The sequence below is a fragment of the Meleagris gallopavo genome, chromosome 11 (genome assembly GCF_000146605.3).
Source record: "Meleagris gallopavo isolate NT-WF06-2002-E0010 breed Aviagen turkey brand Nicholas breeding stock chromosome 11, Turkey_5.1, whole genome shotgun sequence".
Lineage (NCBI taxonomy): Eukaryota > Metazoa > Chordata > Aves > Galliformes > Phasianidae > Meleagris > Meleagris gallopavo.
In genome coordinates, this window is record NC_015021.2 from 21,722,350 (window position 1) to 21,745,938 (window position 23,589).

Below are 23,589 nucleotides of genomic sequence, written 5' to 3' on the forward strand. Positions count from 1 at the left end.
GCCGCGGGGAGCGGGACTCGGCGCTGGCCGCCTGCCGGTTGCGCCCCGGCCGAGCATGCACTGATCCGCTGCCTCGCCTCGACCCCGTCCCGTCCGCCGGGAGCGCGTTGCATGGTGTGGGGATACACGGTCTCGATAATAAATGATAGAGGATACAATGACTTTGCTGTCTCTGCTGGGTCGGATCATGCGTTACTTCTTGCTCAGACCGGAGACCCTGTTCTTGCTGTGCATCAGCCTGGCTCTGTGGAGTTATTTCTTCCACACGGATGAGGTGAAAACCATTGTTAAGTCCAGCAGGGATGCGGTGAAGATGGTGAAGGGCAAGGTGGCCGAGATCATGCAGAATGACAGGCTCGGAGGGCTGGACGTGCTGGATGCCGAGTTCTCCAAGACCTGGGAGTTCAAGAGCCACAACGTGGCTGTCTATTCCATCCAAGGCCGGAGGGATCACATGGAGGACAGGTTCGAAGTAATCACCGACCTGGTGAACAAGACTCATCCATCCATCTTCGGGATATTTGATGGGCACGGAGGAGAGGCAAGTGCTCAACTTGAGAAGGGATGGGGGGGAGGATGATTTCAGGATGAGGAGCGGACGTGTCCTTGCCTGTAAGGTTCGAGCGGTTGTCTTGAAACACTGACTGGGGGATTCCTTTCCTCTTTGGGGGAGCGGGTGGGGAGGAAGAGTCTGTGAGTATGGAGGGAGGAAGGTACTCTATTTGCTTTCTCTTTCATTACCACTTTCACTTGCAGTGTAGAGTAAATGTGTTCGTGCCCTCTCTGCCCTTTACAGTAGTAAGGTTTAATTAAAGTAAAAGCCGTTGAAGGTGGTTCCTACGTGCACAGAATAATGATGATGAGCACAAATTCCCTGGAGGCATCTTTTGTGAGCAAGGAGTGCAGTGTGCTCTGATTTTGGCAAAGGGTTGTCAGGGGCTGTGCTCGTCAGCAGCGCTTCCGAAAGAGCATCCTGCATGCGTTCAGCCTCGGAGCTGGGCTGTGTGTGTCTTCTCTGTGATTCGCCCTCCTCTGAAGACAAACAAGTCATGGAGAATGAGTTCCACGCTTATGACTTACATATTGGTTTAACAAAATAATTGTGTTTCATACTTGTCCCCTTCCTAGTGGCAATCCAGAAAAACTGTTATTTTGAAACTCGTGGTGTTTAACCTCTGAACTTTTTTTTAGATAGTGGTTTCCTTTCAGTTGTGCTGTGCATTTAATGTTCTTTCATGGTCTAATATGTCCTTTATTTTAGATGACAAATGTCGAAACTATAGTTTCCTCTTTACTTAGCATTGTGGTGCTGCCAGTTAGCTTTTTGTATAGCAGAAAGCATATATTTCATAACTGCGGCAAAGAAATGCTGAAGAGGAGGAGGTTCCTTGTATGACATTAGCTCCAGCATCCATTATGCAAGGAATAAAATTACCTTAAGGGTTTTGTTAGGATGATGGAAGCTGGAGAGGAATACTGAAGTTTTTCATGCAAGTGCTCCTGCTGAGAAGTAAAGCTGCGTGTGCTATACAGTAGGGGTGCTTGGGTTTTAATCCAACTGCTTCCACAGGTCAACTATTGAATCCTTCCTAGAAGCTCTTGGGTAGTGACCAGACACAGGAGCACAAAGGTGACAGCTGCTATCCCTCTAAACCTGTGAGGGCTCACTGGAAAATCCAGGTCTTGGGCAAATAATCATAAAGCTTCTCTTGTGTTGCTTGCACAGCTGTAAAGTGATAATGCTTTTTTTGCAGTGTCCAGTGTTTTACCCCCTTTAAAATAAAGCCAGCACGTTGGATATTGAAAATTGTCAACTTCATAAAAATTGTGATTGTGTTTGAACTCTGTTTTCCTTTCTGTGTCTGTTTTTTGGTTGGGATGCAGTTGTGCCAACTGTTATTGGCAAACTCATGTCAGATCATTGTTCCTTTGCCTTCGAGGAATAGTAGTAGGAATATGTGTGTGTATCACAAACTGATACACATCTTCTCATCAAGGGATATGATTTCTGGTCTGTGAATTTGGTACATCTGGCTCTTTTGTTTTCTGAGGCTTTGGACAGGAGGGAGCTTGTGTTCTGTCTTTTGTTGTCTTCCCTGTTGTTTAAACCTAGCATTCCCATCTCAAATGATGAGCCAAAACAAGTTTGAAAGAATATCTGTCTCGTGTTTCTAAACAGTATTCTGAGATTGTTACTGGTAGAAATACAGTGTAAACAGTTAAACTTTGTCATTGCTAAAGAGAGATCTGTATCATCTGCGTATCTTGATCTGTATTGGATTGCACACTCAGTTCCTTTAATAATCCAAAGCTAACAAGGAATAGCAAAAGGATAAGAAAGTGCCCTATGCATATATGTGTGTGTATAGACATAAAGATATATTTTGTTGTGGAGCTTGAAATTACATCCATAAAAGTGCTAGAATTGTAATACTAGATCTGTGGAAAGCTCAATTACCTTAATAATTTCGATTCCCCAGAGAACTTTTTCTCACTGATTCAGTGGCCAAGTGTGAGCATTTCTCTGAGGCCTGCCGTTTTGAAGGGTTCTGTAGATCTTTCTCCAAGCCTTCCTGAAGTTAATATTTAAAAACGTAAGAGCGTCACTTATTTATCTTTCTCATAAAATCCCCAGCTGTTCTTAGTTGCCTTTTCTCCCACGAAAAGTAAGTGTCTGATTGCTGGGGCCATCACTTGTTCTCCCAACCAGTTTTTACCTAGAACCAGAAACAAGACCTGGGTGCTTTGCATACAGCAAAAACAGATTGCAGAAAGTAGGTTTTCTATCTAAGGGAATCGTAGTTCTCAATAGGAAAGAGGGGGAAGAAATGAAATAACAAAATGAATAGTCTTATTTAATCTGTAGTACTAGTAGTAATTACTGTAGCAATATTAAATTTCAAGTCTCCCTTTGAAATTGTTTTCTGGATGGCTTATTTGTATCTTGTAGTTTAAAAAAAAGAAATTAATAACTTCATGTAACACTTTTCCTGCGCAAGTAGCAAAGCCTTTGTAAAGATGGTATTTTTGCTCTGGGCTCCCATCAAATATCGCTGTGTAACAGATAAAGAAGAAGGAAATGCAAATCTCTAGAGCTGAATGTGAAACAAACTGTTCTGTGTGCAGGAAAAAATGGTTTTCCAAATGGACAGTGCCACAGATGAAATGCTGGATTAATTCTTTCCAGCTGTATGCAAGGCAACACATCCCTGTTAATTACTTCCTGCCACATCAGGGTGAAGTAGAAGGAAAGAGAAGCATGATTCAAGTGATACGAATTACTCTATAATGCTGATTTATGAGGATATCCAAGTTTTGCTTAAGTATTGCCAACTCTTTGCGATGAATTCTACTTTTCTCTTATGTCACGTGCCCTTCCATGTCAGTAGTTTTATCCTGAATAGAATGGCAGTCAGTGATTGAAATTTTGTGGCGGACTTGATAGGAAAGCAATAGACAACAATAACTATTAATGCACCTTACAGCTAAGGACGTGGTGCACTGCTGTATTGCTTGCTATGGGGAATAACGTTCTAGGGGTGAGACTCAAAGTATGGTGTGTACGTGCTCTTTTTATACAACATCAGGTTGTCTTTTTCTTGATGGCTGAGTAATTGCAATGCAGTGTGGGCAGAGGCAAAGAAACAGGCTTAGGACAAAAAGCTTTGCCCTGTTGTCTCACCGGTGAAAGGAGTCTCGAATGTGACGTATCTTAGAATCAAAGCAGAAGTGAAGAAAGCTTTTGTTTGTCACCTCCTCAGCTTCTTTATCAAGCTGAAAGGTGCCTTGCATGTTGGCTTTGCTGTTGTTCGTTTTTCTGACTGTGGGGCTGTCTGGACTGAGGGACTGAGAAGTAACAAACCAGATAAATGGTAAAATAATATTCCATGAATTTGAAAAGCTGAGCAGTTAGAAGGAAAGGACACTTTAGCAGAAGTATTTAACCATCTTATCTATGACTTACTAAAGGTTTCTTTGAGATATTTAAGGTTTAAGTGCTCGGTTTTAGCTGAGATCTCAGTATTGGACAAAGATGAAGCAGCTCACCATCGGCAGTTTTATGATTGTGGCCACGTTGCATATCGTGTTATCAACCCGAGGAGGTGACAGCTTTTAAAATAAAAGCATTAGGACCTTAAATGCCACCTGCGCTTGTTTCAGGTTGAAAACTGATGTGGATTACCAGAGTGAGAAGCTCAGTAACTGTCTCATGAAAAGTGTCTTGTTTTTTTTTTTTTTATTTCTCTTAACCTCCTGAAATGTTCTTACCCGCCTGGAAAAGGGCATGATAGAGCTGGTTTAGAGAGCTGCAGATACAGTGTTGCAGGATGTGAAAAACTCCTTTTTCATGCTGTAGGAAGCTCAAACGTGAAAGTAGAGAATTTGCTGTATGTATGGCTATGTATTCAACCATGCACAGAATCTTCTAAAGCTTTGTGGACCACGGGACCTTGAGATCAGCAGCATGAACTGTTAGCAGAAATCTCTGGTTACTGATTAACTTTCAAAGACAAGTGGGGGAAAAAAAGAAGGTCAGAAGATAATGGTGAGTCCTTATTATTTTTGTCTGAGCCTATGGAAATGTGAATGCTGAGGTGAAGCCTGGAGAAGGCAGCCCCAAGCCAGCTGTGTGCAAATGAGCCTGCTGTGCATTTGAAGTGCAGGTACTTGAAAGCATGATGAATCCATCCTGATTCACTGGGCTGAGCTTGCTGCTATGTGCTGTCTTCTTGAGGACTGCCACAACAAACAAGTTGTAGGGGGTTTGGGAGTGAATTTCTGGAGTTACTGCATGCTTAGGTCACAGCTCAGGTAGTGGTGTTGAACAGGAGCAGGGTGACATAGTCCCCAATGAAGGGGAACAGTTCTTGGATATTATATTACATGATTATGATTTTCTGCCAAGAAAGCTACAGTTCTGGAGTCCGTATTCCCATGTGTGCTGCAAAAATGTGATTTTAAAATTGCTTCAAAAGGTGCAAAAATTGGTAATTGGAAATGAGAGCTCTTAGCACTGTTACTCACAGCTGTATTATTCTTCAGGTGTGGAATTGAATCTTTTTCAATTTTTATAAAAATCGAGAAGTCAATTAATTTTCAGTGTATTCTGCCCGCTTAGCTTGAATCGGTGCTTCTATGTTTGGGTGCACAGGCAGCTGCTTTAATTAAATCTGTTTTGATTCGTAGATGCTTTTAGATTATGAGCAGTCATTTAACTTTCTCTCTGAGCTTGAATAACTCCTAGGAAGTGTTTGTGTGAGTGCTCCTGCTCTGCAGTAAGAGCTCTGCAGCTATTGCCATAGATGGGATGGGTATTTCACAGCTGCTGAGCAAGAATGCTCAAGCAGCCCTTGCTGGAGTGCTTGATGCTTTTTGACTCAATACCACATCCTGCTCACATCCTTAGGTGTATAGGCAATATTTAAAGGCTCGGTGATGAGGAATGCCTTAAATTGCTTAAAGATGTGCAAATTTGTGCTACTGATGCTACTTAGTGTACTGATACAATGGTAAAGGCATGTTAGCTAGCTCTGTTTAACACAGCATCCAGCCAGGATGTTTTACAAAGAAATTTAAATGCAGCTTTGGGGCAGTGAGATGTTGAAACAATCAGTTCTGTAGGTCAGGGAGCTGCTTATTTTTGAGTGTTAGACTAAAAATTTATACTCTTGTCACATGAGGTTACTAAAAACAGCAGATCACTCGAGCTTTGTGCACTTTTTTGGTGTTTCAGTAGCTCTTTTGGACCACGATAATATTTCTCCTTCTCTCCTTGTTGTTAGAGAGATCCAAATATTTAGGGTGTAAATTATATCTTACAACTGGACTTCTGGCTTCTGGCAGCTTCATTTTTAAACAATCTCCCCGCTCCAGATGCTCTGTTCTGCTGCAATCCACTTCTCTCTGGTTGGAGCAGCTCAGCAGCAGCCCTGTGCTGTGATTCTGTTCCTCAGGCCTCCTGGGCACCTCTAATTTTCTCCTTGATCTTGGGATCCTTCAGAGCTCTCCTGCTTTGCCCGGCCTGTTCCACGTTTCCTTGGCACATGTGTCACACCTTCCCAGCAGGAAATGACAGCACGTCCATTGCCCTCATGTTCTGGTAAGGCTTTGCCTTGGCTCCAGGAGCCTCTGATTGTGCTGGATGAGTCCCATCATGTTTTGTGATCCGGAAAGGTGTCCCAGAGCTATCTGACACTAACGCTCCAAGGTCCTCAAACCTCAACATGCGGAGCTTGCTCTTCGTTTTGGGCACATCGTAGATGCTAATAGATCCAGAAAAAGGAACAGAATGCTTGTTTTCTGTAAGCTCTGTGAATCCACGGCCTTCAGATGAGAGTTCTGAAAACTAGTTTAAGGGCAGCAGCTGCTATAATTATACACAAAGTCTGAGGGCTGCCTTTGCTGGGGTGTTCAGCCTGCACCTCAGGGTACCAAAGATGAACGATGATGTGAGCTGCTGCTGCTTGTGTCGTGTGGCACGTTCATGCTATTTAAACTGATCTGTGTGTTCCTAGCAGTGTCTTTGTGCCCCAGTATGAAAACCTCTGTAATGAGCTCTGGAATGTGTTCCCTGTGCCACCACCTTCTGCAAAAGGGCGCAGATGAGAATGAGGCTGTTCTTAGAAACAGCCTTTATGACTACCAATTCCCAACAGCTGCCAACTCCCTGGTCATGTTCAGGTTATGATCACCATTCTCGTCACCGGCCGTTACTTAGATACCAGCCCAGCTGGACAGACCAGTTCCTCTGGCTCAAGGCCATCTCTTTGCCCAAGAGATCTTCAGTGTAAAAGATCACGAAGATTTAATGACCCTCTGTTTTTATTAGCTGCATAGAGTTTCAGTTCACCCTGATGTTAACGTGGCAACAGGAGACAGATATTTCCAGAAGGAAGTTTCCATGCTGACAAAGATGTACAGAAAGGCAGCTCGTGATCTCAGAGCTGTTATGAGTTGTATGCGTCATCAGCAGCTGCAGCAAGTTGGAGAGCTGCTTTATTTATTTTTTTGTGCTTTCACTCCAGCCCTTTAGCTGGTGTTAAACACTTGAGCTAGTGCCTTTATTAAAGCAGTTTAAGACTTACTGCCAAATGTAGTAATTTTATTTGGAGGTAATATAGCTTTAAACAATGTAATTTTTTTTCCACTATTTTGCTGATAAAATGTTTTGAAGATTGCAGAGTATTAATAGGTAGTTAGTTCAGAGCAAATACTGAGAGTGCATGAATCGTAGCTTGAGTAACTGCCCATTTGAGCCCTGTGGCCTAATGCTTAGATAAGGAAGCTGTTCCTGGTCTGGGATAAGTGATCAACCTTGATTGCAGTCAGGAAGCAAAAAGATGAAGCTTTTAAGTCTAGAACAAATGGCTACCTATAAAGTAATCTAAATGGAAAATCTACCTCTTTCTACTTGTGTAGAAGTATAATTCCAGAAAAACTGCTGACGTGGCTGCACCTGGTGCTGAGCTGGGAGGAAGGCTCAGGCTCCAGGTAGAGCAGCTTCAGAGCTGCTGAGCACTAAAGCAGCCAGTGGGAGAGGATGAAGTGCCACTGCTTGGTTGGTGCCATGACAAACTTCAGAGCGCAGAGTACCAGTGCTGCTGGTACAAATTGATTGTGATGCTGAAACATTGCTGGCTCTCATCATCTCCGACCTTGTCTGATTCACAGCTGTGTGAGCAGCTGACATCTCCAGCCAGACAATCAAAGGACGTGTTTTAACTGCTAAACCACAATGCAATTATCCATAGCGCGTTATGTCGACAAACCTCAAAGTTCCCCTGGAGAAAGGAACATTTATTTGCATTTCAGTGCTGGAATTTGCTTGCAAATTTTCTTATTGTCCTTAATGTTGAAAAAGCCTTTTTTCTCCCCCAAGCTCCCCCAAAGGTAAACATCTTATTTTAAGTTCTGCTACAATAGCTGATACTGTCATACGGTACTGCTTTCAATCAATACACTTTTAATGTCATAAATATCTTCACTTTTTCATTCCCTACCAGATGAAAAACTGCTGAAGGGCTCAGAATTTTTCTTCTGATAGTGAAGGTGCGTGGTCCATCATACTGCTCTCTGATGTGTTCCATGGCTCACTTGCACTTCTTTAAACTTGCATTTTAAATGGGAACTTGATTTATTTGCAGGTAGTCTACTCATGGACTCCACCAAAGAATTGCCTAAACTTTCCCTGAAATGCGTGTTCTCCAAACACACTGACGCAGAGGTATTGAAAAATCTGGTTATGATCAGCATGGGAGTAAGAGAAACGGAGGATGAAATGTGCTAATCTCCTTAGTTTCCCTTCTGCTTATTGCCCTGTTACAACTCAGGTTCTCTTGCAATTGAGATGAAACCACATTTTCTTATGGAAGAGCAGCAGTGTTGGCTCCTGGTACTGGGAGCTGATGCTCAGTACCTCACGTTGCAGCTGCTGGCGTTCTCATAGAGAGACGTGTATGTGCTTGGCTGGTCAGGTGCTGGAAACTCTGAACTGTAATGAGGGAAGTTGTTGGTTGGTTGTTTTGTTGTTCTTTTTTTTAATACCAGCCTGAAAAAGGGCTGTTGCTGTCTTTTCTGCCCATACAGCTGGAAACATCCAGTGTCTGTTTTGGAATAACGAGGCACAGGGATTGGAGCAGAATGGGGCAGGGTGATGAGAGGGGGAGCTTTCGAGTGGAAGACAAGAGTGTGAGAAGAGGAGAAATGGAAGATAGCATGTGGGTTTGCATCATCAGTTGCCTTAATTACTGTAAGGCTGGACATAGTTAACAACACAGCCCTACCAGGACTATCGGGCAGCCATAGGAGAACTACTATCAGTTTCAGTGTAGCACTATTTATAAACTGCTTGAGATCCAAAACCTGGGAGGTGTGTGTGTGAGGGGTTCTTCTGTAGATTAGGATGAATATTATTTTATTTCTCTGTACACATTTGAGAAACAGAGAACATGAATGTAAATTTTGGCTGCATCTCTTTGTGGCTCTTGAAAGCACGGTTTATAATTCTGGATGCTCTGGAAAGGAGACTTTGCCCTTTTTGTTCCTACTGATGTCCATTGCTTTGCTGGCAGATATTGAGAGTCCTTATTGCTCAGGACTTAAGGAACAAAATGTGGGACCAGCTGCTCATGTCGTAGTGCCAACTGGCACAGAAATGTCAGAGAAAAGCTCCAAGCAGCCCCTCCTTTTGCTTGTGCACCAAACATAAATAGTAATGTGAGGTGTTGCATTAATTCACAGACAGTTTGATATGACAGGCTTTTTCGCTTTGCAAAGTGAATGTTTTACGCTTTCATATAAAATACATCACAGAAGTTTGAGGGTTTTTTGTTTTGTTTTGTAGAAGGGAACTTGTCTTACGGCTACTATTACAGTCGTGGTTTTGAAAGGCCAAGTAGAGTGATTGAATTCTCTGTGGATGAATGCTGCATAAAAGATTTGTAATCTTTGGCAATTAGAAAATTGTTGCTGAGGTTAATGGTGATATTATTTTTAACTTTGAGGGCAGGAGCAATCTCCTGCCTCCAGGATGAAATTATTTCAATCAGTGCTTTAAATAAGCACTTTCCATGATGGTTTGAATTTACAGGCATTTAAATCATCAACCTGAATTCTTCTTTTGCTTTAGTATTTATTTTAGCAATTATATCACTTGATATACTGCTTTACATTATCTGTTCCTGTACTGTTTGTGAAAAGGAGGATGGGATATGCTATCCATTTCTTCTTAGAGATATATTTTTTTTTGTCCCGTTCTTATGTGGATATCAAAACTGTCAATAAAGGAGAAAAAAACTCAAATGACCAATGGATGTATCTACATTTGTTAGAAGTTATGGAATGATTTGCTAATAGAACTTTTTGTACTGGATGTTTTGACCCTATGGAGCGTGAATTTATTTGAGATATGCTTTGGGACTTTGGAGCTTGATTTGACATCGAATCTACTCAGAACATGCTTCTGGTATCTCTTGGGATGTGTTGGTTTGAAGTTGTGTGTGTTGGAGTTTGTGTATCCTAAAGTGTTTGTGTAAACTCCCAAGGCTGACAATTGACATAGCTGTTTCTAATAAAGTAAACAACATTATAATGCCGCAGTGCAAGAGCCAAAAGAAAGTGTATCCAGCTACATATTGGAATTAGCTGTTTCAAATGTAAGTTTTAAAAGCTTTTTTGGCATGTGGGTTATGCATTTCTTATTAAGGAAAACCTGACAGTGAAGGAAGATGAAAATCATGTTGATGAATAATAGGAAGGGACGTAACCTCAAACCTGCTCCAGTACAGAGGTTTTTTACTGGAATGTTTTGCTGCTGAGCTTCCCAGCACTCCCAATTGATTGGGAGAACAGAGTACAATTTGAGTGACAAATGCTGCTCAACTTCGAGCTTTTTTTTAATATACAGATTGGAAATTTGGTAGTTTGTCTGTCACGGGGGGGCTCTGTGTCCACTTAGTTGTGTTTCTGATTCCAAGTATTTCAGAAGTGTATCAGGAGAAAACATTATACCTCTGTGAACAGGTGTTTTCAGATCATTTTACAGGCTTACGTTTCTGTTTATGTCCCCTGGCTGTTTGGATACAAGTCAGTAATACAACTGAAAATAGAACTTCGTAGTCCTCCTTGCTTTTTCTCCTAGGTGCAACTGTTCCTTTTTTCTCTATCAGACGTGAACATCATCAACTGTGTAGCTTCTGTTTCTTTTTAATGTAATACCATCACCTGCCTGTTGCTTTTTGCAGTCTTAATTTTCTTTTCTTAACGTGGTTATCAAGAAAGCAATGATTCCTAAGACCTTGCAGAATCGATGCTTATTCCACAGCAGCACTGTGGATCTTCATGGCCATTTTTTGTACCAAAATAATGGTTCTGCTGTGTCCCTGTTGCTGTGTGAAGCCCTGATGGACACACCAGGTGATGGACACACCAGGTGATGGACACACCAGGTGATGGACACACCAGGGACATGAGCTGGGCTGCTGTGTGCTGTGCTGAGCCTGAGCTGGCAGTGGTTTCTCTGCCCAGCACTGCTCTGTGCTGTGCTCTGAAGGCTGGGGGTTGGTTTCATAAAGTGAAATCAGTAGTATGGAACAATGTGAATAAATAGGAAATACTTTCATGTGCTGCATGAGTGTGGCTGCATGGCACTGCTGGGACCTGGGACAGAATAGATTTGAATCCCTGCTGCCTCACTGGATTAATTCCCAGACCTTCCAGGCCATCCCTGTGGAACTCATAGGGGGAGAAGCTGGACTTCATCTTGGTGCTCACCTGCATCTCTGGATGAGAAGTGTGGTGATCTCTCTCTTTGATAACAGCTCTTTCCATGTAGTGAGCTAATGGCAAGGCTTGAAAACTTGGCATGGTTTGTTCTCTCTTGAGCAACGTAAAGGAGAGTCACTGCAAGCAATCTCTTCTCGCTGTTTAACTACCACAGGTGTTGCAACGTGGATTCCTGAGGCTGTACTCTTTCTTTCCTCTAATTTTCAGGTGTTGAAAAGAGAGTTAAATAAATGCCCTGGAAGACTAAAATTTTGTGGAAGCTGTTGCTTTTGATCTAGGAGGCCAACTGCTAAGGGGCTGGGGCTGTGAGCAGAGCAGCTGGAAGGAGTATGGGTAGTGCTTTCTGATAAAAGTAAGGAAAGAGAAGCTGAACTAGGAAACAGTATTTTTTTTTTTAATATTTTTCATACAAATGCCACAGATGATCTATTTAAGTGTTTTTTGGGGGGTTTGACTTTCAGAGTTATGTTGATAAAACACTTAAGACTGCCCCAGTTTTTCTTCAATTAATGTCCTGTATCACAAGACAGTTGCCCTTGGTGGTGAGGAGAGCTTCAAGGTGAAAGTATGGGTTGGAAACAATAAAAGGAAATTAGACAAATTAAAATTGGGAGTGGAAGACTGTGTTGTTGTCATACCTTCATGTAGCCACGTGAGGAGAGGTAGCAAATGAACCAAGGGAAGACAGTGCGTGTAAACCCCAGCTGAACGGGGATCTTAGCATTGCTTAAGCAGCTCTGTGCCACTGGAAAGAACTTGCAAGTGTTCTTTGTATGCAGGAAGAAATTAGTGAGAAATGAGGGAGGAAAAAAGCGACAGAACTAATGAATGCCTGAAAGGAGCATACATATAAAAAATTAAGTAGATAAAAGTAATTAGTGGTAGCAATGAGCTAAAGCCCAAGTGGTGAGTTGCCAGGGAATCTAGACTTTTCTAATAAACAGTTTCAAGTTGTGTCACTGTTGCTTTGCCTACTTCCATCATTAAGCCATAAAACCCAAGAACTCCTTTAAACATCAGAGTTCAGGAGCCTGTCATGAAGCTCTCTTTTCAGGATGAGAATGAGGCAAAACACTCCAGGGAAGCTGTTCTTACTAATGTATCCCTGCAGCTGCTAGGTCCTGCTGAGTGCAGGTCCCATTGATGTACTGCAGGAGGCTGAGCATTTCTTTGCATTTCAAGTTGGAGCTGTCTGGCACACGCAGATGTGCAGGAGCCTGAAGGGAGCTGTGAAGGTCTCCTAGCACTGGCAGTGCTCCGTAAGTACTTTGCATTTTTTCCCTCCATCTCTAGCTGTGGTGCTTTCGGATGATGAGTTAGAGAAGCAGATGGGCCTCCTTAAGAATTGCTGGCTTCCTGCTCATCAGCAGGGATACAAGGCCAGAGTTCCACTAGTTGAAGTTTGCCGTCCTTTGCCTGTCCCTGTTGTGCGACCTTCAAATGTGATCATTCTCAATATTTGAGACAATTTGAACCAGCTGCAATTAGTAAATGCATTAATGATCTCTTATTTGCGTGTCCTTTAAAAGACGGACCTAAATACATTGCAGCTGAGTTTCAAAGGGACCAAAGTAATGATGGGCTGACCTGCCTGCTACAAGCCCTGCGTACCTGCTGGGGAAGTGATGACTTCTGGTCAGTGAACCTGAAAGAGAGGGGCTTTCTTATTGCTGTTTTCTTCTTCAGTAGGAGAATTTATGGTGTTGAAGGATGCTATTCATAACTTGAAAAGAGCTTGACTTAATATATTAAAGAATAGAAACTGAAGGTCTTTGAGCAAAAGCTTAAGAAGTACAAGTGTAACAAGCCCTGTTTTTTCCTTCAAATGGAAACCCCAAATCAATTAATTGGTTTCTTGTTTCATGCCAGTGAAGATAAGAACTGCATGCTCGGAAGCAGCTGCAAAGCTGTGCAAATTCTGTGCATTTTATTATACTGGGTATTCCCATGCTCCACTGAAAAGTATGATAAGAATGAGATGTATAAAAGTGCAGTTGCAAAGGTATGGGTATTTTGTGTAATTGCAGTGCACCATAACGTACTTCGAGGTTTGCAGGGAGCCAGTTTTGCTCCTGTTTTGCTATGTGAGCTCTTATCAGGAAAAATCTTGTACAGAAGCTTGAGACAAGAATGGGTTTAACGCTCATTTAAAACTCATTTCTTAAAATGAAGAGAAATATTGCAACAGAATAAACATTGTGTTGGGTTTGGGCAGTCCGGGGACTGGTGTGCCCCTACTACTGCTGTGACTGCAGCATACAGGAGTTTGTTAGAAGCAGCAAAGGGTGCTGTGATGTGCAGCTGCAGTGCTGGGGCTGAACAAGGAGGTGCATGGTTGACCTGGGTGCCTCTCAGATGCTCCGTCCTGCTGAGCACATCAGTGGCACAGCAGCCACATGCTGATAATATGCAAAGAAGCTATTTAAAATTAGCACTTCAGTCTATAAATTTATCTTCTGCTGTCTCCACTAGACCTACTTAGTTCCTCTTCATTTTACCCAGCACCCAAGTTGAAATGTTTTACTGCTTAAATAAAATATTTGACAGCTATTGCAGGAGCTAATACTTGATGTTTCTGCATGAAACTAGATCGCTGTTCATTAGGATGAAATTGAGATTTCTAGCTAATTAGGGAAGATAAAAGTGCTGCTTCATATCCTCATGTATGAGAGAATTTAGTACTAATTACTCATTCTGTGATTTTGTTTTTCACATACATTTTTCAAGTACATTTTAAAACTCCTCATATCCTTTCTTGAGACTGAATTTCAGTCTGCACTCGACAATCTGGATTTAGGAGCATTTGTCAGACAAACAGGGAAGCTGCAAAGCACCAGCTAGCACTAGATCTGGAATTTATCAGTGTTAGTAATTCCTCTTGTTTCTCTGGACAAGAAATCTGCATGCATACTCATTTAATAAATGGTGCGTGGGTAGGAATGTACCGCGTGTTTGGCCGTGGTGCATACGTAAATAGTATGAGGTCAGACTTGAAAATGCTGCTGTTCTTTTCAAGTGGAAAGCAGATAATAACCAAAGATGTTTTCTACATGGAAAGTGTATTTAGTAGAGCTTTTATTAGCAGTTGAGTGTGGTCTTCTTTAAAAAGAAATCTCTTCTTACATGCGTGCGTGTTTAAATCAGTGATATTCAGCTGGCATTGCCTGTAGGCATTCAGCGTGCTTGTGTGTGGACTCTGGGTAGGCTGTAATCCTCAGCATCTCAGTGCGAGCTGACTTTAACAGAGGAGGAATTGGAGGGTTTATTGGAGTAACTTCTAGTTGCCACTTCAGAAAGTTGCTTCAAACTATCCTGAAAATGATGTCTTTAAATTTTTTAAATTGCCCATACAGTAAAAATTGCAGACTTATGTTAGCTGAATAATTCATTGCTCCCTGGTTGTAATCCTGGTGTGAATGCTACCTTCCCAACTGCAGATTAAAGTACCAAGTTGTCTTCGGTTGCAAGGCCTTCGTCTAGATGGAATGGAAGCAGAACTTTGAGACCAAAAAGAGAAAAGACTTGGGGCACACGTGAGGGAAGAGATGAGGAAGAGCACAGGGTAGGAATTGTGGTGTTGTGCAGCTGGATTCAATTTAGTTTTTGCTTTTTGTTAGCATGTCCAGGACTAGTAGTCTGCCCTTTCATCATTCTCCCAGATGGTGTTTGCAGCCCTTGTTTGGCTGACAGAAGACAACTGGAATGACAGCTATTCATTGTGTCAGAGGAACGCCTTGCGTGGACAGCAGCCTCGCTGTGTGGGAACCAGTTCAAAGACTGTTAACTAATGTGTGTTAATACACAAAAACAGAGGTTGTGAAAAACATGGCAAGTACGTGATGTAACCCAAAGGTTTATCCTGTCTTAAAAGAAAGATGGAGATTTCTTTAGCAAAAAGAAGCACTGTGACATTTCACCATCTGAAAATGAATGAGAGACATCACTGAAAATATTCAGTTTGAGCACTATAGCTGCTCATCTATGGAACTTGTCAGAGCTGGATGTCAGGAATGGAGAGATCAAGAGAAAACATCTAGAAGATGAGGAAGAATCTGGTGTTTAGGTATTTAGTAGGCAAGAGGCTCTTGAGGATTTGTTAGTTTAGATTATTCCAAACGAAAAAATAGGAAACTTTAAAACAAAACACCTCTGTCCTGGGTTAGAAGCTATGTCAGAGATGGAGCATTGACTGTAAATTTTATGAGCTTTTGAAATGGGGGAGTGATATACGACAACATGCTTCACTAATTCCTTTATTGTGGAAACTCCATTTTGCTTACAAAATATTTGGAGTATCTATTGTAAACGCACTTAAAAGAATTTTCGTGTTATTACTGGATTTATGAGTTCTATTTTAAATTAATCCCATCTTAAAAAAAAATATACTTCTCTCCAGAGAAATAATGCCATTTTAAAATTGGAATGCAGTCGTATTTGTGCTCTGTGATTATTTCATCTTCCCCAGTCCCAACAAATGATAGTTCCCCTCAGTAATGCCTGAGGCTGGGGTTGAGGTAATGACCCTCCTGTGATAAATACTGATTGCATTGATGTCCTCCTGAGTTCAGAGAACATTCTGGTTTTGAAATGTTAAAAAGAAATATAAAATAGTCGCGCTGTTCCAACAGATCTCACAATATTATCCGTGGCTACAACAGAGACAAAGAACTGATAAGCACTTAATAGTTACTTTAAATGATCTAATTTGTCTAGTGACGCAAATACACGATTGTCTGCAAAATCTGTTGAAGTATTGGGTGACTGAATAGGGAAAAGGTGTGTTGTAACAGACAGCAAACACTGAAGTTCAGGATGCAATACACGGACAGCCTCTGTCAGCAGACTTGGCGGAGGGGTCTGTGTGGCTCTACAGAATTCCCCAGCCATGAGGTCACTCTGGCCTCCCTGTGCAACAACACATGGATCCCAAACACCTACAGACTGTGTGAATTTTGTTGTGCCTGCTTTTCTGTTGGGATATCTTCCCACTCAAGATCATCCTAGTTGCGTAAGATTTCAGGCTGTAGCAGGAAAGCTCTCTGATGCAGTCTGCTACTGGCCACTCTTGCACCTCTGACTTACTGAGATGTATTCTCCATCTGCTGCTTGGTTTCTCCTGGGTTTTCCTCCACCCTTGTTTTCTGCTTAAAATCAGGAGCAAATGTGTTCCTGTATTCTGGGAACTCTTAAATGTGCAACCACATGTCCAAATGCCGGGCACAAGTAACTGCTTCCTTGCTTTGCCCTGTGAGGAAGATAGATTTGCTTTCTTTGTGATGAATTAAGCTCCAGTTAGTTTTCTTAATTATACGTGAAATTAAATATACATTTCTTCCAAGGCAGGATTTTACATACGTAACTAAATGCTCTCCAAGAAGCGATCCTTCGTCGTCTTATCAGAAAAGCCACAACTGTGGTACTGCAAATGGCACAAGTAAATGCAAGCTAATTCCTTTTTCATGGCAAGTCTTGTGTGCTTGTAATAATCCCTTTCCTGCTGTTTAGTCAGAGATGTGGCATCTGGTGAGAAGGAACATCCTAGCTGAGGTGCTGATTAAATGTCTGCTGTGTTAGAAGAAATGTGTTTACCAGTCAGCTTTCTTAGGTCCTATGCCTTCTGGTTTAGTCTACCAGTCAGTAACAGAGCAGTGTTGGTTAGATGTGTGTATTTACACAGACACTTGTGTGTTATTGGAGTCGTGGTCTTTAAATGCCGAATAAAAGCTCTGTGTGTGTTACGGAACATGAAATGTTTGCAGAAGACTCAACAGATCAGAAAGTGCCAATAATACCCTTGGTTTTCATGCTAAATTCAGATGCCATTGTGAGAAGAATGAAATATGGGAAAGCCCAAAATGGAAGCTATTATTCCATTGAAGCCTGGAATGCACCACAAATTTTCTAGAGGCATAATGGAAATCGTTTTTTAAGTAGCAGATATAAGCCCCAGCAAACAGAATCGAATTCTGTGAATTAAAACTTCCTGAAACAGGTGTTAAAATCTTTAGCAGGCTCTGATTAATCCTATGGACTGGGCTGAGGGTTTTCTGTTCATTTGTTTTTTCCAGAAAACCTGAGGAAACGGTTCACGAATTACGTATTTCCAGTTGACCAAAGAAGCTGCAGTAGATATTGGCCTTCTTGAGATGCGTGTGTGCGGAAAACAAAAAGCAGATTTGGTAATTATCAGCATGAAAGAGCAGTGCCTGCCCCACGAGGAGTCAATTGCCTTTGAGGTGGGAGCCCTCGGCCTTTGAGAAAGGAAGAGAACTGTAGCAGGGTGCTTTTTTGCTAGTAACAAGAAAGATGACCTAACGGTTCTGAAATTTGATGTCAGAACATCCGTTAGAAAGCTCTCAGAAAACCTTCAATATGATCAATGTGTGTATTTTGGTGGCTTTTTAGGAGGCTTTAGTGTGCCTTTTTAAAGGAAAAAAGAAAGCAGAAAACAATCATAGTAGAAAATTTCAGTTACGGAGAGATGCAGTGAAAAAGCACTAATCTGCACTGAGTGATACGGTGTGAAGTTAGGCTGGGTGTTATTGGGAAATTTGCCATATGTGTAGCTTCCTGCTTTTGATTTGGAGGCACAGAGCAGCTTTCTTTTCAAGCTCATAAAAAATAGCTCTAACCAGTCTTCCTCAGACTATAGTCTGTATTTTCTTAGTTCTCATCTATATTCAGAGGTTCCGGTAGACTGACATTTAATTTGTTTGCACTAAATTACTTTGCATAAACATACAGGTCTTTAAAATCCTTTCTCACCCAACCTAGTGCAATGGCAAGCTGCTGCCAGAAGTGGAGCTCCCATCCTCCGTGCTTTTTCTCCATCCTCAGGTGGTGTTGCGATCGTGGTGGTCACACAGCCACGGGCTCCTAAATTTCCTGTGGACCTGCTAACCTGGCTGACAGCAGAGATGCACAGTTCCCAACACAGACACGAGGAAGTCTCAGGAAGCTGCACATCCTGCTTGGGGTGGACCCACATCTGCCAAGGATGTCTTCACCCTCAGTGACTTGCTATGGCAAGGACTGGTGTCAGCAAGCAGTCTTGGAGCATTGCCTCCCATAGAAAAAAACTGCCACAAAGATAGCCAGCGATGTCAGAAAGATTCTCTGGCAGATAGGATGTTTTTTCTCTTCTGCACAATATTACAATACTGATAATTTTTTCTTTGTTCATTTCACAGCCACTTCCATTTTTTCCTCCACTTTCCTGTCCAGTAAATCTACCATTTTTCTCACTGGGTTCCCTAAGAAAACCTCATCCAGCCCACTGACCTCTTTGACACCACTCCTTCAGCTATGCCTCTGCAGCTGTAACTTGGGACAAATCCTTTTGTTCTGTTCCAGTTGCTGCACTTCTTACAGATCTACAGTTATTATATCTATTTTTTTAACTGGCTTAGTTGTCTTCTGCCTGCTTATTTTTTTCTTTTTTCTGGACACTCAAAACAGTGCAATTAGATTTGTTTCACTATTAGAATAACTCTGGTATTAAGTAGGGAGGTTGGTGGCCCTGCCTGTGACGGGGATTGGAGCTTCATGATCCTGAAGGTCCCTTCCAACCTGGGTCATTCTGTGATTCTGTAATAACTCTCCATGGTCTTTGTTTCCTCCATGGTTTCACTGTGCCAAAAAAAAAAGCACAAAAAAAGGGACATTCCTAATTCCACAGCTCCCTGAAGGTACTGTCCTAGTAAATACTAGGCACCTTATCAGCTGACAACATTGAAATGAGGTTGTTTTATACAGCTGGGTTGGTGATACCCCTTCAAGCTAAATGCCGTGAATTTTTGGGGGGGCTTGGCTTTATTCTTTATAGCCTGCTATAGCATCATCAACAAACAAACACTACGCCCTGCAGAGCTCCTCTACCAAAATAAGTGTACTTCTAACTGTTCTACCCCATGAAATCAGCTGGTTTGAAGCTCCCTGCCTGCCTGCATCAGGTTCTGAGCCCAGGTAAGAGCACAGGCAGTACAAAGCAGCACCACATCAGGGCTCAGCCACAGTCCCAGCTATGCTGGGGTATTCACCTGTTCCAGAGAAAGTCTGATACTAGGAAAGTGCTTTTTACCTCTCACTGAGCCATATGCACTGCAGCCCATTGCTAAATGGTAAGTTTCCCAGCAGTAATAACCAGAATGTGCTTTGGAGTGTCAAGCTGCTGGCTCAGCCTGTGCCTCTCTCCTGCCCTCCTCTCTCCCTGACACTTACCTGACTGACAAGAGCTGCTTCAGGCAGCTGAACTGGTGGAAGTTTGTTTGCCCTAGCTTTTAGCTATGAGGCATGAGGGGGAACGTGGGGTGCAACTTCCTCTTAAATGGGTTTCTGTCTACAGAGCCTGTAGTTTCAGGCACTTATTTTTCTGTGCAACTCTGACATGGAGAACCTGCTTTTCCTTCTGAAGGCAGCCTCAGGTTAGACTCCTTGTGGTAATCTTGCAAGTATTCCTGTGACTCATTCACTGCATCTCAGCTGCTGCTTTCTACCCCCACCCGATTTTCCATTGCATTTTTTATACCTGTATCTTGTTGGTAATATTTTTTTCAATTCAAAAACTTTCTTTTCAAACCCTTCCCCACTTCCAAAGACCAGCTTAGCTCCTCTGGCCTTACTGTCCTGATGCTCTCTGTTGACCCCTTTTCTGTATTCTTCTTTTTCCTTTCTGAGTCTGATTAAACTGCTTGCAGTTTTCGGTCAGTCGGTGAAGCTATGGGAGAAATAATTGCTTCTTTAGAAATGTTTCAGAGGTGTGGGAGACTGGCAGTGGTGCTTTCCTGCTCCTATGCGTGCTACAAAAGCTCAATCCAGGCATGGTTTATGTCTTGTGAAAGGGTATATTGCCTAGGAAGGAGGCAGGGTTGGTAACTATAACATGGTGTTTGAGTGCTTAGTTTTGTGTGAGCATCCTTTGTACTGGGATACAATGAATTACTTGTCTTTGATATGATAAACTGTTATTGCAGATTTAAAGTGCTTCATAGTATGCTCGGCATAGTAGAGACAGAGCAAGTCTCCCCAAAGGCTCTATTAATATTCATTACAGAGTTAATAGCATTACAACACTCCAAAACAGACATAATATAGAGAAGAAGAAACTTTGTGGGGGTTGAATCTGAGGACTGTGAGCTAAAAGTAGCTGCTGCACTTTTGGAGCTGGAGCGTGTTGGCAGCAGGAGCAGCGACGCTTCTCTCCTTGCAGCCATTAAAAGACAGGTGAAATATAGCATTGCAAAGCTTTATATTTTGAGCTCCATAAATCCAATTGGAAGAGGTACCCGGATCTCTTGGCACCAGCTCTAGGCAACCTGTTGTGGTGGCCACAGGAACTGCAGTGATGTGCCCAAACCTGGCAGCACTCGGTGCTCAGGACTGGTGTGCAAAGCACACTGAAATAATTCCCAGGATGCGTGTCTCCCCTATTAAACAAAATCTTGTGTAATGAAACCATTGCTCTGTTAAGAAGTAAGCTGCTCTGTTTATGCGACTTCGAATTTGTGCAGCATTCTTGATGTTAACAAGTGGTTTATTCTTAGCAGTGCTCTTACAAAGGAAGCGGTCATATTTTATAGGCAGAAGGTGGCTAAAATGGAGCAACGTGTTCCTAGAAAAACTGTGTCATTAGAGTAAAAAAGGGACTGACTCCATAGCAGCAATTGGAGTAGGAGTGCCTGGCTGATTTCCGACCCGTTTGGTACTTTGGCTGCTGTACTGGTCAGTACTTTCAGGCTTTTCTTGGCAGCGTACCCAGATGCCATATGTTTCTTCTTTACAGTTAAGTCCCCCAGTCAATTCCTCATTGGATCCTAGGCAGAGCTTTTGGGGGGGTATATATGAGCTTTGTGCAGCAGAAGATGGGGACACTTGGTTGATGTTTCTTTAGGGCTGGACCCCATTGCCTGTCTGATTCGTTCAGCCCTAAGGCAGCTTCTGAGGGCAAGCTGGAGTAGGCTGATGGTGACAAAGTCCCCAGTACTCAATAAATGGATTCAGTGCCTTATTCTTCTACCGTTTTCTCACTATCTAGTTGCAAAATACGTGGTATCCCACACTGTTTATAGATATTACTTGTACGTTTTTTTCCTGAATGTGATATTGCAATGAATTTAGTTAGGAGTTGAAGCTGGGGCTTAGCATACAGTAAATTTGAGTCTCAATGAAATGGCATATTATTACGTTTGCTTAGGAAGGCAGCTTTTGTTGTCTTGGACTCTTTGCATTTCACACATTCTCAGTATTTCGATTTATCGCCCTTTTGTAATTGAAAATGTGTGTGATTCCAAATTGCCTTTCATGCATCTTGACCTGTTCAGCACCATCTCTGCTGTATTTATTAGTTTTGAATTGCTTTAATGTAAAAGTAGGTGTTCCATTTGATGTTTGTTTTGTGTTCTCTCTTCAGTGTAGCAAAATTTAGAGAGAGGAGTCAGAGATTACCTAATAATAGCTGTAAGTTTTATGAACAAGGCCATAAACACATTGCAGGTGGGTTAATTAGTTCTGCTCCTCTGTGGCAAAGGAGCTGAGTGGTAGGTGGCAATCAGCTCTGTTCTGATGTGTTCCCAGCTCAAGGGACTAAAGCTTCTGAATGATTGGTTTGGGGTTGTTTATTTTTAAAGCAAGTAATTGTCAAGGCTGAGTCTTTGTAAGGTGTAATTCTGCCTGCTAAGGTGTGGATAATAAGATCTGCCTGTCTCTTGAGTGGAATCAGTCTGAGCATAAAGTGGATGAGCAGCCGTACTTTGGTAATTGATTGTAAGGGTTTTCGATTCTTTCAGAACTGTGGTTAAAATCAGGCAGAGCAAAACAAAAGGACAACTATTAAAATTTCTAAAATACCAACGAAAAGACGATGGGTTATTCAACTTGTATTCAATTTTATGGTGACGAAGAAAAAAACAACTTCTTAATTTGTGCCTTAATAATGTTTTTAAAGGGAAGACTTAGAAAAGAATGATTATAGGAACTGAAGGGGATCAAAGTTTGCAAATGATGCTGAAGAACTCTTTGCTGAGGTGTCTGCCTTGCATCGCAGGGTCAGTGGGGCAGCAGAAAGTCCCTGCTGTGCTGCCATCCTCTGACTGAGGCTCCAGACAGTTGCAGCATCGCGTGCAGCTGTGTTTGGTTTGGGACCCAACTTTGTGTCTCCGTGAAAGTCTGTGCCAGTGTTGGTGTGGAAATCGTGCCAGGAAAACAAGTGCTCCCATCTCACAAGCCCCTTGAAAATCAGTCACTGACGTAAGTCATGTCTGTTTAGGTTTTCCCCTCCTGTCACCTAAGAGAAGTACTGCCCTAATCCTGCCAGATACGGTAACAGCCCGTGGTGGAAAGCTTGCAGAGGGTTCTGTTGATGGATTCCTTACTATGCTACTTTATTGCCACCTCAGAGCACAGCGTTTGCTGGGTTTATTTATCTCACCTCATCTACACCCCAAAGAGTCTCTTTAGACCAGTGGGTTTTAAACCAGTGGTGACATTAATGCATCCTGTTTTGGAGACTGATGGGTTGGTGTTATTTTGTTGTGTTTTCCCTTTTTTATATAGATAACGTTGTCTACCTGCATGATAAAAGCTTAGCTGGGTGCAGACCTCTGTTGGTCAACAAATAAGTAACCAGTGATGTAATTTTGAAAGTGAGACTGCTTACTGTGTTCGTGTAAAGAAAGGTGAATGTCTCCTCTATCTTTGTTTCAGAAGATTTGAAGGCAGGCCGTCTGTGATGAAACATACATAGGAGAATCACTTTATGACATTTAATTTGTACAAGAGCTTTTGGAAATAGCCGTGAACACAATAAAAATGACTTTACACTTCCATCTGTTGAGTTGCAGCCACAAAAGAGGTGTCTTTGTGTTAAATCCGTGCTGTATGACATAAAACAGTCAAGCTGTTAGAAAAAGATAAACAACTCGATACGGAGCTCCTGCATGCACTGAGAACAGCTTTGGCTGATGGATTTGAGGGGTAAAAATTATAAACATGCAGCAATTATAAAGGCTGAAAGATATTTTGAATTAGAGTTTCTAGCTTCTTAGAATTCATTCGATCTGATATAATGGGAAGATTTAGGAGGGGTTAAGATAACAACTAGCGAACCTCTAATTTTATAATTGATTCCCTGCAAAATCAATTATACTTCAAAGTACACTATGCTAGGAATAATAGCATGGTTTTGTTGTTGTTGTTTCATATGTTTTCTTTGCAAAGCAAAAAGAAACTTTTTTTTTTGTATGTTCCTTCTAGGACTCTAATCTTGGTTGCTTGCCGATAAGGATTATAATATGTTGTAAGCATATCATT

At 42.0% G+C, this 23,589-nt stretch overlaps 1 protein-coding gene across 1 annotated transcript in view; it reads left to right on the top strand.

Moving 5' to 3' along the window:
- The first annotated feature begins 6 nt into the window (after nt 1-6).
- Nucleotides 7-23,589, top strand: part of PPM1L (protein phosphatase, Mg2+/Mn2+ dependent 1L) — an 87,136-nt gene continuing 63,553 nt past the window's right edge. Inside the window, exon 1 of the mRNA XM_003209225.3 lies at nt 7-541. Coding sequence (XP_003209273.1) covers nt 143-541 — 399 coding nt within the window. The 5' untranslated portion in view covers nt 7-142. The remainder of the gene's footprint in view (nt 542-23,589) is intronic.